The sequence below is a fragment of the Passer montanus genome, unplaced genomic scaffold, assembly GCF_014805655.1.
Source record: "Passer montanus isolate IOZ18808 unplaced genomic scaffold, ASM1480565v1 scaffold9, whole genome shotgun sequence".
NCBI lineage: Eukaryota > Metazoa > Chordata > Aves > Passeriformes > Passeridae > Passer > Passer montanus.
Window position 1 is genome coordinate 8031966 of NW_024374367.1, and position 15655 is coordinate 8047620.

At 45.9% G+C, this 15655-nt stretch overlaps 1 protein-coding gene across 5 annotated transcripts in view; it reads left to right on the top strand.

Moving 5' to 3' along the window:
* Window positions 1-15655, top strand: part of PLXNB1 (plexin B1) — a 52449-nt gene that overhangs the window by 20554 nt on the left and 16240 nt on the right. For all 5 annotated transcript variants that reach the window (XM_039695375.1, XM_039695373.1, XM_039695374.1 and 2 more), the window contains exons 3-15: window positions 1541-1723; window positions 2138-2266; window positions 4026-4126; window positions 4798-4930; window positions 5602-5758; window positions 8812-8920; window positions 9019-9127; window positions 9727-10587; window positions 10730-10855; window positions 11909-12031; window positions 12987-13080; window positions 13322-13488; window positions 14515-14666. In XM_039695375.1, the coding sequence (XP_039551309.1) occupies window positions 1541-1723; window positions 2138-2266; window positions 4026-4126; window positions 4798-4930; window positions 5602-5758; window positions 8812-8920; window positions 9019-9127; window positions 9727-10587; window positions 10730-10855; window positions 11909-12031; window positions 12987-13080; window positions 13322-13488; window positions 14515-14666 (2444 nt within the window). The remainder of the gene's footprint in view (window positions 1-1540; window positions 1724-2137; window positions 2267-4025; window positions 4127-4797; window positions 4931-5601; window positions 5759-8811; window positions 8921-9018; window positions 9128-9726; window positions 10588-10729; window positions 10856-11908; window positions 12032-12986; window positions 13081-13321; window positions 13489-14514; window positions 14667-15655) is intronic.

The following is a 15655-nucleotide window of genomic DNA, read 5'->3' on the forward strand; positions in this document are numbered from 1 at the left end:
TAACAATGCATTTGAGAAGGGAACAGAGCTGAACAGGTTAAATATATTTTCAAGTGGGATTTCCACAGACCTTACCAAAAGCTGCCGATTGCTTCTGGTTTCTCCAGGAAGCAGTCAAGTATTTAAAAAACAAACAAAGCCAACAACACAAACCACAAAAAAAGGAAGGAAAAAAGGTAGAAATGGGAGGAGAGGGGAGAAATGGCCAGGTTTTCCCTGGGATCAGTGAGTGGAGATAAGCAGACAGCTCAGGAATGCCATGATGTGCTGTTATCATGGATCTCTGACAGGGGCAGCTCCGTTGCCTGGTGCCGGTTGGTACCGAGCAGCCTGAGCTGCCAAATGCAAAGCCACAGACATCAGACAGAAGGAATATGTAACTCTGCTCACAAGGAGTCTAAATTGAACCACGTTGCCTGAGGCAAGAGAGAGAGCTGGAGTCAGTATGGACTGCACAGTTAATGTGCTGCTCCACGCTCTGCTTTGTCAGAGTAATTAGTGAGGGGCTGGAGAGGAGAGTGAAAACATTATCCATAAGGGATTTCGTGATGAAAATCTTGAATTTACACAAGCCACATTGTTTGAAGACAAGACACTGATCAATTAAAAAATGGTGGTTTAGATACTAATTGTTGGGTGAACAATCCTGCATTCAGTCTCCAAAAGGATACTGTAAAATTGAAATGGACATGGAACAAGGCACCAACAAAGATATAAAGCAACAGAGGAACTATCCTAGACAAGACTGAGTTTGTTGCTTAGGAAAAAGATGAATCATAATGGGATATCTTTTCTCTGCACACAACAAATAGTAAATAAGTTTGCAGCTTTCGTTGTGCTTCTTTAGAATGCAGTAAGTGAAGGTTTGGTGGCACTGGGAGGGAATTTACTGGAACAGAAGAATGACTGTTTCTGCACAGAGCAGTGGAGTTAATGTTCAGAACTCTCACAAGACTTGGAAAGATTGAAGCTGTGTGCAATGATGTCTCTTGTATGTGCTCTCTGATTCCTAAGTGCAGTTAGTGAGCTCTTTGGAGCAGGTTGTGTCCCATCCTGTGTTTATGTGAGTCCTGATTCTACTTCAGTCTCAGAATTTAACTTGTAGGTGTTACAGCAAAACCGGGCAAATTGCTTGAGATGGAACTTGTCTCAAGGTGGCTTTGCACTGGAAACGGAAATTCTCTACTTTTTCCTTTGTTCAGAAAAACACAATCTTCCCCAAAGCAGTATCATGGCAGTGTGTAACAAATGTTTTTTTGAGAACTTGAGGGAGTTTCAATGCTTTCATTACTGATGCTGAATGAACTGGCTGAAATGTCTGCAGGATTCTGTGAGGGTGCAGACAGTCAACATACCTAAACTGATTATTAAAATATGGGTGGTTTTGCCCTCAATAAAAAAGCTTAGAGGGGTTAAAGCTGAATTCACTGCTGGAGAATTTGGGTAGTAGGGGGATGGTGGGAAGTATTAAATGTCCTAACGTTATTTGTACCCAATTTTTTTGTGCTGATTTCCCTGTTCTTTTCACTCCTCCAAAAAGGACACCCTGTATGCCTATCCCTGTGGCTCTGACCACACTCCCAGCCCTATGGCCAGCCGGGTGCCCTTGGAAGCAGCCCCTCTCCTGGAGAAAACTGACGCCCGTCTGACAGCTGTGGCAGTGAATGTGGAAGATGGCCACACCATTGCTTTTCTGGGGGACAGCAGAGGAAGGCTGCACAAGGTATGATCTGCACACAGCAAAAAGGATAAAACTAGCCAGGAATGCTCAGGTAGAAGAGGAAAAGGGCAGGTATTAATTTTCCTGGGAAAGTTGGGTTCCTACTAAAGATGGTTACTATCAGATGGTCTCTTCTCACCCTGTACTGTCTGTGAAAAATGCGAATGCCCCAAATGTGGTCACATTGCCTTTGGTTACATCTGCACTGAGCCAGCAGCAGGGCTGGTGCATCCTACATGGTTTGCACAGGTGTTTCTGGGCACGTGCTTCACATGGCTGAAGTCACTGCACAGAGTTCTGGTGGGAGGTTAAAACCCTTGCACACAGCAGCAGTTCCAGTTTGTTTCTGTTGTAGCACATGTGCCCCCAGCTCCTGTGGTGGTGCTTTGCCTGCTCACGACTGTGGCTCTCTTGCAGGTGTACTTGGGAGCCCAGGGAGAGGCACACACCTATGCTTCAGTATCTATCCAGGTGAACAGCAGGGTGAGTGGAGACCTGCTGTTCGACCAGTTTCAGGAGCACCTCTTTGTCATGACCCAGTCAATGGTAAGAGCAATACAATCCTTTCCACAGAGGAGCTGAAAACACTAGTTGTCCAGACAAACTGCTGACTGGAGCAGGGGAGGCAGGGAAACTGCACCTGGCTAAGCCTGTGCTGAGCAGCAGCTGCCTGCCAGTCTTCTTACAGGAATGGGGACTGACCTTTCCCAAAAGCTGGAGGAAGCATGGAGAAAGCTTTTTAGCCTAATCTGTGGCTTGTTTGTGTGTGCATTTTCTGAAGTCTGTCAGGCTGTATCAGCAGTGATGGAGGAATGTGAACTGCAGTCTGTAAAAAGCTGCTCTGCTGGCATGAATACAAGGGACCACCAATTCCTGGATTCTGCTGTGTTGAGCAGGAGTTGTTTGGATTACAGTTTGCATCTCCATTTGAGCAGAAGAAAGCCTCTGGGTTCACATGTGACCCATCTTTGTTTTCAGGAGTTAAAAAAGAGAAAAGAGAGATTTTGTGTCATTAAAGTGTAGCTCTTCTGGTTTTAATCAGTTAAAAGATCAAGCTGTTGTTCTGTAACCTAGAAAAAGCAGAAATGTGTGGAAAATGTCTTCAGATAGCAGAGGTGTTCTCTGACCAGGGATATAATAACAGTCTTGCAGATGAAATCAGGCTGTAGAAGGACCCATGTAAAGCAACTTTCTCTTTACCCCTGATTTCTGTAATTCTCTTTGTGCCTAGAGGCAGGTGAAGGAGAAGAGGCATTGCAATGCCTCAGGCTTTTGGGATATTGGTGTCTGCTGAGTAGGAAATCCAGCTATGGATACTTTATTTGAGAGGATTTTTACCACCACTCATATCAGCTCCTTGAACTGGAAAAAAAAAAGGATTCTCCTAGCAAAGGAAAAGCAGTCCTTGAGTTACTCTGAAGGAAAGAATAAACAAAAAATGAGAACCACTGCTTCCCTTTACTCCCCCAGTGCACTTTGAGATACTTGTAAAATTTGTAACACTTCAAAGCAGGAGTTGAAATCTGTGAGTGGAAGAAGATTAGGGAAATCTGAAATATATCCTTAACAGTAGTTGTTCTGCCAATTAAAATATGCAAATTACATCATGTACTTAGCAAAAGTAATAGGTCTGGGATTAGAAGTTGGTATTTCAAAGTAGCTGACAGTAGTAGCTGAAGTGTAGTAGCAGATTAAAGAGGGCAAGAGGCTGAAATCAGCAAGGGTGGTAAGTTGAAGCAGAAGAATTTTGCAAGTAAAATTTACCCTGAGGTGGCAGAAAGTTTTTATTCCACACTGATCAAAGCTTCAAGGTCTATTTTCAGTCAAAATGATAGTTTTGCCAGGTAGAGCTGGGCAATAGTGCAGATGGAGTCAGAGGCCTCAGCTGTAGCTGCTGTCTCCAGCTTCAATCACTTGTGTGTCAGGACAGAGTCCAGAAAAGCAAAAGAGTGGATGATATTCAGTTGGCTATTCTATAATTCACTTTGTTAAAATGCAGTTTTATGACTAAATACAATTTCCTGCTTGCAAAATGTGTTGCAGAATAACCAATGAATAACAATACAATTTGCTTTCCTCAGTGCTCCTCTACAGCTTGGTGTTTAGGTGTCCTTCAACAATATGTGAAATTGCCATTCAAATGGGCTCTGGAAACTTGTTCCCATTTTATTTGTCTTTAAGGGAGGATAAATTTAGGATCAAAAAGTTGTTTTGATGAGCATGAGGATGATGGGACTTGCTAATTAGCCAGTGACCTGGGAGCTGTGTGCTGTGTTTTTCACTTTTCATTTTTTTCTCTTGACAGGTAGTAAAGGTTCCCATAATGGAATGTTCCCTATACTTGGACTGTGAATCCTGTCTGGCACTGAAAGATCCCTACTGTGGCTGGTGTGTCCTTCAGGGAAGGTAAGATAGATCCCTCTTCACCTGTAAGGATTTTGGAGGGAGAGTGCCTAGGGATTGTCTCTGCTTACTCTCTTCCTTATATCTGTGTCTAGATTTTGTTTATTTTTAGTTCCTGTATGGGATATTTGCTCTAACTTACCATTCCTCTCTCTGCTTCCCCAAAACACTGCCAGCAGCAATAGCAGTTGCACACGGGGGCATCTTTCCATTGCTTTTTGGGTCTTTGGCACCACTCACAATTCACATTGTTCATTAGATTCAGCCTGGTTTTAGTCTGACTTCAGCTCAAACTGCCACATTGCAAGTTTAGAGAAACTATCTTGTCTCTTCTTCTGGTGTCTTATTTAGCACTCGTTTACTACTTGTTCCCCTACTGATGTTGCTTAATGAGATGTGGTTTATTCCAGTGTCTGTGTCTGCCTGCTGGCTCTGCCTCCCTGTAGAAAGTCACAGGAATTAGTTCATGACCCTGAAGCCCAAGAAGTGCTTACCATCCATAATTTCACAACAGTTCATCCTGTTATTGAAGGTGGTGGGGGGCTGGGACTTCAGTGGCTTGTGCAGCAGCTTCCCCAAGACTCTAGCAAGGCTTGAGACAGCCAGTGTCTGCTTGGAGGCCAAACACAAACTGCTGCTCAGGTCTCACAGGGCTTCTTGCTGTTTCCCTGCAGGTGCAGCCGTCGCTCCGAGTGCTTGCGGTCCCGGCTGAGTGAGCAGTGGCTCTGGAGCTTTAACTCCACTCAGCAGTGTCTGTCTGTCCAGTCACTAACTCCAGCCAATATCAGCAGAGAGGAAAAGAGAAATGTGAGTGGGGGTGATCCTCTGATGGTGCTTAAGCTTACAGAAAGTTCTCTGCAAACTGAGGAGTCACAAGTCTTTCTGTTGCTTTCACTGGGGTGCTGAAACACTGAACCTTCAGGCATGTTGTCTGCCTCACTTATCTCCTGGTACAGCCAAGCTGTTAATTCACTTGTTTGGTTGTTTCGTTGTTTTCTCTGAAACTAAATGTCCTTGCCTGCTAAATTCTGGAGTATGTGATGCCTGCTTGGATGGGGACCCTCCTTGTTTTAGTATCTGTAAGGTGCCTGTGTCTATGCTTTCAGCGTTTCTGTCACTTGCTGTCAGGAAGGCCTGAAAGGAGTGGCCCAAAATTACAGCTCCTGTCTGTGATAGCTGGCAGAAAAGCTAAGAAGGTGCTGGAGTGATTTGAAGTCTGTCATTGTGTCAGGAGGTGGCAAGAACCTGTCTTTTGCTAGAGGCTTGAGCAGTGGGGGAAGTTATCAGTTGCTGGAGGGATGCCAAGTTCAGTTCAGGAATGGCAAGAGATGATGAATGGAATAGTCAGTCCTAGGAGACATTATAGGAAAATGAGCATTTTTGTAGATAATTACTTTATGGGATTCTTGAAAAAAACAGAACCAACAAATTATATTAAATGAAAGCAAATTATTTACTGGCTATTATTGAACTGACAGATATTCTTGGCCATCTCGGACTTACCTTCTCTGCGTGAGGAAGAATTTTACTCATGTTATTTTGAAGATTACGAAAGCCCAGCAGTTCTGACAGAGTCAGGAATCATGTGCCCTTCTCCAGATCCCAGCCAAGCAGCAGCTTTGCCAACAGGAACAGGTTAGTGAAATGCTTTAAATGGGCATAATAGCTCTGATAACATTGTTGGGAGAAAGTCTGTTGTAGGCCATCGTATTGCCAGGATTAACAGCCATGAATGTATGTGGACTGTCAGCAGGTGTTCATTTCATTCCTCATAATATCTGTTTGCTTTCTACTTGTGTCACACACTTCCTGTGCTATTTTGGGCTGTTGCCAAATTCCAATGCCAAATTCTGATAGTTGGAAAGGAGATCCTGTTTGAAGGGGTGTATGCAAATCTGAATGTGATCTGAAATGCAGTCTAGAGAGGTGGCTGGTTTGGCAGCTTTTCCCTAAATCTGGGGAGAAAACTCTCATAAATATTGCTTTATTGTTAAAACCAATCAAAATGCAACCTTCTCAAAATCCATGTAGTGGGAGAAGGAAGTACATAAGGGAAGGCAAGAAGAGACCCATGGTCTTTAAAGAGATAAATAAATCTGCAATGCAGCATAACCTCAGGAAATACACAGTCAGCCTGTGAAGAGTAGCTGGCTGAGTACTGCTGATTGGCCACTCTAAAAACCTGGAAAGTTCTCAATTTGTTTTCTTTGCATTGGATTTTACCCAGCCTGTCAGTGTGAGCTTGGATGAGCTGATCTCTTGTTCATCTGAAATCATCTGAAGTAAAAGACAGGTGTCCACTGGGACACATTCCACACCATTCACCTAAATGGCTGAACAGATTTTTCTGTGCAAGTATGCAGCTGGCTAATAGGTATGAAGCAATCTCCATGGACATAACATGACACCAGAGCTCAGCTAACACACTCATTCAAACTCCTTCATTTTCAATATTATTTGCAATATTTTAATACCTGGCTTTCACGCTGCTTTAGTCTGGAGCAAACCCACCAAGTCTCCATTCAGGGTGGTCAGGCAGAGGGAAGAGGGCTTCATGCACTGCCACTGCAAGCAAGTGGCAGAGTGGGCAGGATTTGCTTCTCTGTTTAGTTGTATGGGCCTGAATGTAAGCACACTTGTGAAAAATCAGTGTAGATAAAGCCAATTTTAATACCTGGCTTTCACGCTGCTTTAGTCTGGAGCAAACCCACCAAGTCTCCATTCAGGGTGGTCAGGCAGAGGGAAGAGGGCTTCATGCACTGCCACTGCAAGCAGAGTGGGCAGGATTTGCTTCTCTGTTTAGTTGTATGGGCCTGAATGTAAGCACAGTTGTGAAAAATCAGTCTAGTTCTCATTATTCTAGGCTTCAGATATTCTTATCAGCTCCTTTGTAAGTCAGCCTTGCTTTTATTGCAAGATACCTTTCCTACATTGCTTTCATATTGTGTCTGAGACTTATCAAGTGGCTCCTGTTGTGCACCATAAGCTTGCTCGTGGATGGTTTCTGTCTGTTTGATCTATTTGTGTTGTCCTTTTGCTTCCGCGCTGCTTCTCCCACTCATTGAGCTATGGCCAGGCATTCCTAGCACAGAGATTTGCTGTTTAACTGTGCCAGCTTCTTCTTCATGTTCTCTTGTTTCTCAGACTTCCTCTCTCCTTCGCTGTATTGCAGCTTCTTCTTCATGTTCTCTTGTTTCTGAGACTTCCTCTCTCCTTCGCTGTATTGTTATTCCTTCTCTGCGTGGCTTCTGTACTCTGCTAAGATGAATTTGAAGCTGGTAACCAGATTCATACATTTTTTTCTAAATGAGATCTCATTAGGGCCTCAGATACCAATACTTTCCTATTCCTACTTATAATACTTTCCCCAGTTCACTAAAATATTTGCTGTTTTCCAGCTTTATTTTATAGGTTGCATACCAGCTCATCCATCATGTGTAGCTGTTGAGCTCCAAGTTAGCAGCACAAACTCTTGCTCTCAATCTGCAAGTGCTCGACCTCATCTTCTGTACTGTCAAACAGTATTATTGGCAGTCATGGGAAATAATGGCCTTTCTGGAGAAAGGAGTATTTATAAATATGGTGTCATAACCCTGAAATCCTGGGAGGCGTTAGCCTTTCCACCACTGCCAAATGCAATCACCTCAATGACAGTGATAGGAGTTGGCAGTATTGCAGTGACTCCAGCCTCCAGCTGCACAGGATATCCCTTATTTTCTGCACATCCTGGGTTTCAATACACCCTCCATCAATGTTTTGTTAGCATACTGCTTCCCTTGCCATCCTGTCAGGAACCCAGCTTAGATCTGACTGGTTCTTCACATGTTGATTGTTTTGCTGTGACTAGAGATTGCTTGCAAGAGGAGCTCTGAAATTTCATTCTGAGAGGAACAGTGCACAAGGTTCTTGTTACTTTTATTGCAAAGTGCCCTAGAGAAACAGCAGCTGTTGGGCTTGAGCAGAGAGTGCAGTATGCTCCCATTATTTGGAGAACTAGTAACCAACTCTCAGGTTGAAGGCATTTGTCTGGGACAAGACTTATAAGCCGATTTAGTACTGTCTTATGCAAAATATCTCCTTCCAGCTGATGCTATCAGCTGCAGTAGGATTTGACCATCTCTGCAGCTGTTTGGTCTACAGAAAACAGTGACAGTCTCTTCTCAAAGAGAACAGGGCTATCCTGAGGGTTGTAATTGAAGTGAAACCTGGATTTTAAAGCAGATAAGCCTTCAGTTGTTGCAAATTAGATTACAAATCTTATAAACCTCTTCCCTGACACTTCTTAGTCTGGTCATAGAACAAAGCTCTCAAGGTAAAGGCAGCATGTGAAGGGCACATCAGTTCTAAGGTTTCATTTTCCTTTGGATGACAAAAGAAGGCAATCAGCTTTGAGCCTCAGTATTACTTCTTCCTGTAATACAGAGATGGCAGTGGAATTACAGAGATAAAGGTGGACAGATCTTCAGACTAGGCTTCTTTCCCATGGGCTGGCAAGAGCTGTCACAAACTACTCCTGATGAACTTGTCCAACCTGTTTTTAGTGTCCATAGGATAATCCAGTGATTGAGGTGCTTAAAGCATGGAAGGGAATCTGCCTCAGTGTCTATCCTAAAGCATGCTGTGTCTCCTAACAGTATGGCAAACTTGTAGGGGCTCCATTTCTAAGAAATTTTTATTTTCATTTTCAGATCATGTCACCATAAAGCTTATAGTGCGTTTCCATGACATCTTCATTGCTTCTGTGGACTTCTCTTTCTATGACTGTGCTGCAGTGGCCCTGCTGTGGAAATCGGCACCGTGAGCACCTGCTTTTTCTCTTCTGTAGTTTTAGGGAGGGTGGCTGTCCCTTTCTGGGTTGTCCAGTCTTAGCAGCTGCTTTTCTGTCATTCCTCCAGGTGCCAGAAGTGTGTGAGCAGTCTCTGGGGATGTAACTGGTGTATCCAGCAGCACCTCTGCACCCACAAAGCAACCTGTGAGGAGGGAACCATTATCTACAATGAAAGGGTATGTCTCCTGCTCAGTCCTAGTCCTGTGTGCTCTCACAGCCTCAGTGAGACAGATCTCTTCTCAGGTAAAATAGCAGCTGTCAGTCACATCAAGCAAGGAGGTGAGCTGTTGGAGCAAAGAGGAGCTCTCCTTGGAGTGACACAAGGCTCTGCATCCCTGATAGATACTACAGCTTTCTGGGGAAGTGCAGTCAGATGAAGAAGGTCACTGTCCTGGGGGTATGCAGCCAGTGTTGTCACAGTGGAAGGAAAAGAGCAAGCTGGCAGGGAGGTTGCAACGGGGAGGTGGAACACATGCCCAGTGTGTGGCTGCCACAGGTGGCCTTGCATTTTTGTGGAGGATGAAAACTAACAGACCTCCCTCTGAGAGGAGACCAGTGCAGGCATCTGTGGGAAGAGGGAGTGTTGCTGGATCGTCTGCACTGTGAACATTCCCCAATCCCATCACACAAGATGATACAAGATATAGCTCTCATTAAAATCCAGAGGGTGAAACAGCATCTTATCTATGGGAAGTCATACGGAGTGTTTTTCTGCTTGGCTTTTATTGTTTCATGTCTTTCCCTCTTCTCATCTCACCGTGTTCTTTCTTTCTAGGCTCAGATCCCAACTTTGAGCGTGTATCCCTCTTCAGCTGCTCCCCTCACCAAGTCCTCCACCCCAGCCGCCACCATGGCCACAAAGGCTGTCACCACCCCTGTGCACGTGGGCCCGAGCACTGTGCCCCACACAGAGCCCGTCTATGTCACGCCCTCCGCAGCCCCGGAGACCGCGACGGAGCCGGCGCGGAGCCCCAGCTACACCCAGCTGCCCCTCCCCACCGAAGCTGCCTCTCTGCAGGCTGCCACGGAGCCCCCGCTGCCACCGCCAGCAGACAAACCTGTCACCGTGCCAGAGACGACAACTCCTGCTGCATCTGTCCTCTCCAGCCCGTCTAAAAACATGGATCACATAGCCTTGCCCACTGAAGGGCCAGCCACAGCCCAGGAGGCCTGGCACACAGAGCCACCCACCACCCTCGGGGGTAGCCCTCTGCACACATCTGCACTGGCAGCTGTTACACCTTCCCCTCATGTCACGAGTTTCAAGTGGCCTCCAAGTCCTTTTCCTACCACAGAGGCACTGACATCTGCCATCTCATCTCCCCAGACACCCAGCCAGGTGCCAGGGAGCCCTGTTGTGTCTGATGATGCTCCTGGATTGCCAGGAACTGAGCTCCCTGTTTTGGGGCTCCCAACATCAGCTCCCCCAGAATGGCTGCTGGAGGAAGGCACAGAGCTCCAGGACACAGAGGACTGGATGGATTTGCTGCAGGCTGAGAATGACACATCTCTTTTCTCTGCTTCCACTCTTCTGTCGGGTGATGGCGATTCTTCAGAGAGGGATGTCCCTGACTTTCCCAGGATCCTTCACCCTGACCTTGATTATCAGTATGATGCCCCTGAGTTTTGGGAGGAGGTAAGTTACTGGCCTATTGTAATTCACAGTCTAAGTCTTTGAAGTAACTCTTCACAGCAGTAACTCTTTGAAGTTTTCTTACAGATTGCCAATCTAGTATTTCAGCACACAGGAGGGTTTGTGTCCTATGGGTTTTTTTCAGAGTGAAGAGCCCAGCTGGGGTCCAAATGCATGTCCCTGTGTGCAGGGAATCCAAGGATCTTCGTTGTTTCCAGTCAATGTGGCGAGGAAGATAACCCTGCTGGGAAAGAACTTCCACCTCTATCAGGTAGTCAGCTCAATGCCATCACCATCAAGAAATTGCATTAATGCAGGGCACTGTTTGAACTGGCCACTGGGCTGCTAAAAATATGTGTAAGATACAGGTGTGACTCTGCCTAGGTTTCTCCTAGAGGAATAACCTATTTCTGTGCATGAAGAATTTCATAGCTGGATGTATTCGTGTGTAGAAGGTCACCCAGAGAAAGGGAGAGTACAGGTGTACTTCTCTGCTGGAGAAGATCTGCATGTATTTGGATTAAATTGCACCTGTGCTGCACTGCAGGTGGTAGTTCTTGGAATAACTTTCTGCTGAATCCATCCTGTTTGTTTCTCCATAAGCTAAAGACAAGTCTTCTGTTCCCTTTCCTTTCTGGCATGCTCATGTTAATGTGGCTATTCCTGCCATACCTGAAACTTCTGCAGTGGGGAAAAGCATCCTTGACAGCTGTTTCTTGGGTGTGCCTCTGATAAAATTCTCTTTGCTTCTCAAGACAGAAAATGATTTAGTAACCTTTGACAAAAAAAAAAAAAAAAACTTAGAACATGCAACCCACAGTCTAATTGTTGCTTTATACATTAAACCTGACATACTGCACTGCTCAGAGGAGCAGAGCTGGTTCCAGAGAGATGCATATCTAGCTTTTTTACAGGAAGTATCTAAGCAATTCAGTGGAAGGTTTACAGGAAAGAAACAGGGAGGAGAAATACACACTTACTGGTTTTGACATGCTCTGCCCTAATCTGTGTACTCTATTCTTCATCTCCAAGCTAGTGTTTCACAGGGATGTACTGACATAACTTCACAGTCCCACTGTTTGGGTTTTTTATTTCTCCCTCTGTGCTACCTTCTCCACACAGTGACACACACACTCCCTTGTAGGTGTTTTGTGTTGGTTTGCCCTTCCTACATGGAGGCAGTCACAGCACCCTTGAATATAGCATAGAGTTGGCATGGCTTGGTGGGCTGGGGAAAGGTGCTGAACTGGAGAGGCAGGATGACACCTGTGCAGCCCAAAGCTCTGTGTCAATGAGGAATGGTGCCATGTGTCTCCTCCTGCAGGACCAGCAGTGGGACTATGAGTGTGTCTTGAATTTGGAGGGGAGGACAGTGGTGATGGAAGCCTATGTGGAAGGAGAAGAAACAAACAAATCCCTCTGTTATATCACCTGCCAGATGAACCAGGTGAGTGCTGTGCCATTTCACAGTTCACACAGGTGCTGGTTTTTGTCAGCAAGAGAGTAGGACAGAAGGCAAGCTCTGGAGAAAAGAGCATATTTTTAAGTATTTGTAGAATATTTAGCACCCTGGGGCACTCAGCTATGATGCTGCTGCCTGCCAGTACTGGTACCTTCAGCCTCAGGAAGATTGTGCAGCCTGAGCCACATGACCTCTTGCTGCACTAGGTGTAGCAGGGGGTGGTGCTGTCTCTGAACTGGCCAGCATGGTGCCACTCCTGCTTTAGCTTGAGGCACTGTTGTTTGCCATTCTCTGCATCATGGCTCCTGTGATAATTGTTCTTTTGTGAGAAGAAAAATGCTGTTAGTACTGATTTTGTCCTTGGTGATAGAAGCAAGCCTGTGGATTGTAAAATTATCAGGGAAAACTAAAACAGACATGTACACTTATGGATGCTGTGTGAATTTTACTTAAGGCAAGATTTGCAAGCAGAGATGTAATTTTTAGTTTACAAACTCGTATAGTTAAGGGAGAAGAACAACACAGGCTCTTGTGCACGAGCCCTACAGACCAATTGTGATCCTACATCGTTTGCTCTACTGAAATTACATAAATGCCAGCTTGAGCAGCTTTCTGAGCAGGTGGCTTGTAGATCGGAATTGGCCACTTAGAAATGCAGTTAGGAAGTTAAACAAGTATTCTTGTGAGCACAGACTTGGTTTTCAGTGTTCATCTTAGTGAGCCAAAATCTGCTACTCTTTCTAGAGGAGAATTGTGATTGTGAACCATGAGGACAAGCCTGTGCTGCCACTGCCCCAACTAACACTATCTACATGCATGGAAGTTCCTTGTAGGCTGTTTGTGCTATGCACTTTTCAGTATGGATGCTGGTGCTTCTTGCCTATTCAGCTGATTTGTTTTTGCCTCTGTTAAGTCCTCTTAATGATCTTTGTCTTTGCAGTACAGTTACACAGCACCTCAACTCGAGTTCAATGCTGTGGTGTTTGTACAGAGGCGACGACACCTTCGAGTGGACAGTGCTGCAGATCTTCATGGTAGGAGTGCAACACCTTCCCAGTAAAAACACAGATGAGGTGGAAGGGAATTGAGAAATCCTCAAATGAGGCTTTTAATATTTGTGGTAGTCCTATCACAAAACTAAGGAAAACAGAGCTGCACTTCTGTCACTTGTCGCGGGGGTAGGAGGAGTGGGTCTGTAAAAGACAGCAGGTTGCTGGGTTATGCTGTGCCCTGTGGGGATGTTTGCAGGTACCTCTGAATTTTTCTCCTTTGCAGTGACTTTTTACAACTGCTCTGTGGGACACACTGACTGTAGCCGCTGCCAAACAGCTGACTCAAAGTACAACTGTGTGTGGTGTGGAGGTGACAACCCCAGCTGTATCTTCAGGGGCTCTTGCAAGGAAGAAATTGAAGACCTGTGTCCAGCACCTCTCATTCACTCTGTGAGTAATTTGCTCACTGGTGCACTGCACACAGGGCAAGGAGGGCTCCGTTCTGCAGTGGAAATCAAGGGCTGTGAACTCAGAGTGCAAACAGTGCAGCTCATTAATCTATTGACCTTCTGAAGAGCAAGTTCAGTTGGAGTCCCTCAGTGTTGTGAGGATTCTAGACTGTTGTTGCTGGGCTTTCAGTTTGCTAATAGAGAACAGTGGGGAATGATTCATTTGTATCTCAGCTGAAACTGGCACACCAGAATCATTCAGGAGCTGGGAAATGGTCCACAGGATGGATCCTCCAACTGTCCTGAGCCAGACCCTGAAAGAGGTTGGCCCAACTAAGCCTGGGGCAGAGAAGGGTAAAACCTAATGAGAACAGCACAGCAATGATGGGAAAGGCACGACGGGTTACTGGAATTAATTATTTTTTTGTCTGTTTATTTTAAATGTTTCTTGCTAACTGCCACATGACAAGTGTCTGTAGCCATGTGTCCCTTTGCTGTCAGCTTGTCCTCCCTTCAGTGGCACACAACATCCATGTGCTGCATCTTGTCTTAGTTTACCTTGGATGCTGCTCAGGGACAGAGCTTTGACATTTGTGCAGCATGCAATTCATTGTCGTCCTGATGCTGAGGGGGGAATGGTGCTTGCTGCTTCAATACTAGTAACATGTATTGGCTTGTGCATTCCCACTCTTCAGCAGAAATGCCCTGTGGAGTGGTCAGCATGTTGATGGGAAGGCAAAGTAGGGCAGTCTTTGCCTTCTAAATGGATTATCACCTCTGGGTGGGGACTGCTGGCATCAGCAAGGTACGGGAAAGAAGGCTCCAACTGTGATGTTCTTTATGGCCTTTCTTCTGATGAGGCTGCAACCTGGGACTAGTCCAAGCCAGTAAAAGGAGTCAACGGCAGTGACCTGAGGAGGCAGAGGTTGCACCAGGGCAGCTGAAGGGCCCTGTGCTGTAGATCAGTCACCAGACTGTGGAGGTCTGAGATACTGTGACATTTACACGTGCGCGGATGTCTTTGCAGGTGTACCCCCTGTCTGGACCAGTGGAAGGTGGCACTAGAATCACCATCACTGGCTCAAACCTCGGGCAGAAACATCAAGACATTGCAGAAACTGTCACTGTTGCAGGAATTCCCTGTGCCGTAGATGCTCAAGAGTATGAGATCTCTAGCAGGTAGAGTATCTGTGAAACCTCCTCCCAGAGGCAGGCGCTGGCTTTTCCCTTGGCTGCTGACCCAGCCTGAGATGTCTTTGCCTTTGCTGTAGAGGTGTTGAGCCCTGCCCATTCCCAGGAAGTGCCCTGAGTAAGGTCACTGTGTGAGCACTTGCTCAGGCAGTGACCCTGGAGAGATAAGGGTGTGTACAAGGTGACAGCCAAATACTGATATTGTGTTCCTGCCACGCTGCCCAGACAGCGTGGAGCTGTGGGCTCAGAACCCTGCAATTTCATGGGTGTCTCACTCAGCCACAGGAGATTGCAATAAAGCAAAAGACATGGCTTGTGCAAGTGTCAGTGATAGGGAAATAGCCTGACTGTGTTAACACAGGGTGAGGATGGAAACACATGTTTGAAGGCACACCCCTAGACTGTCAGTCTTCACTTGCTGGCAAAACTTCCCCCCAGGAACAAACTCAAAGAAAAGATCCTCTCTGTCAGGGACAGATGAGGAAGTCCTGGTGGGCCCAGTGCCACTGTTCTGGTGGCCAGGAATGCCTGACAGGTCACACAGTGCTTGTAAAAGTAGTGGCAAGGAGAAGGATGAGAAGCAGAAAGACCTATCCACCTGAATCTGGCTCGTGTCAGTCATAGAGAATTGTGCAGCTGGTGTGTCTGGCCAGGGCAGAACAAAATAATAAAGCAGTGGTTCAGTGCTAAGAGGTATGAATGGGAGATAACCAGGAAGAAAAGAGAAAAGGACATTTGTGTAGTTGGCCTGTGGCAGGGCAGGTAGGTGGGAGCTTTGGACAAGGGAGGGAGAGTAGCCAACCAACCAGCAGGAGAAGAGGAAGGCAATTGTGAGTAAACTCTTATCAGAGCTATCACAAACATGTTTTTCCATTCCATGGTAGCAGTAGTTGTAGCACCCTTCCCTCTAGAAGCCAGGTAAGATCCTGCTGGGAATGGCTTGCTGTGTTGAGCAGTGTTGTCCTGTCTGTGCAATT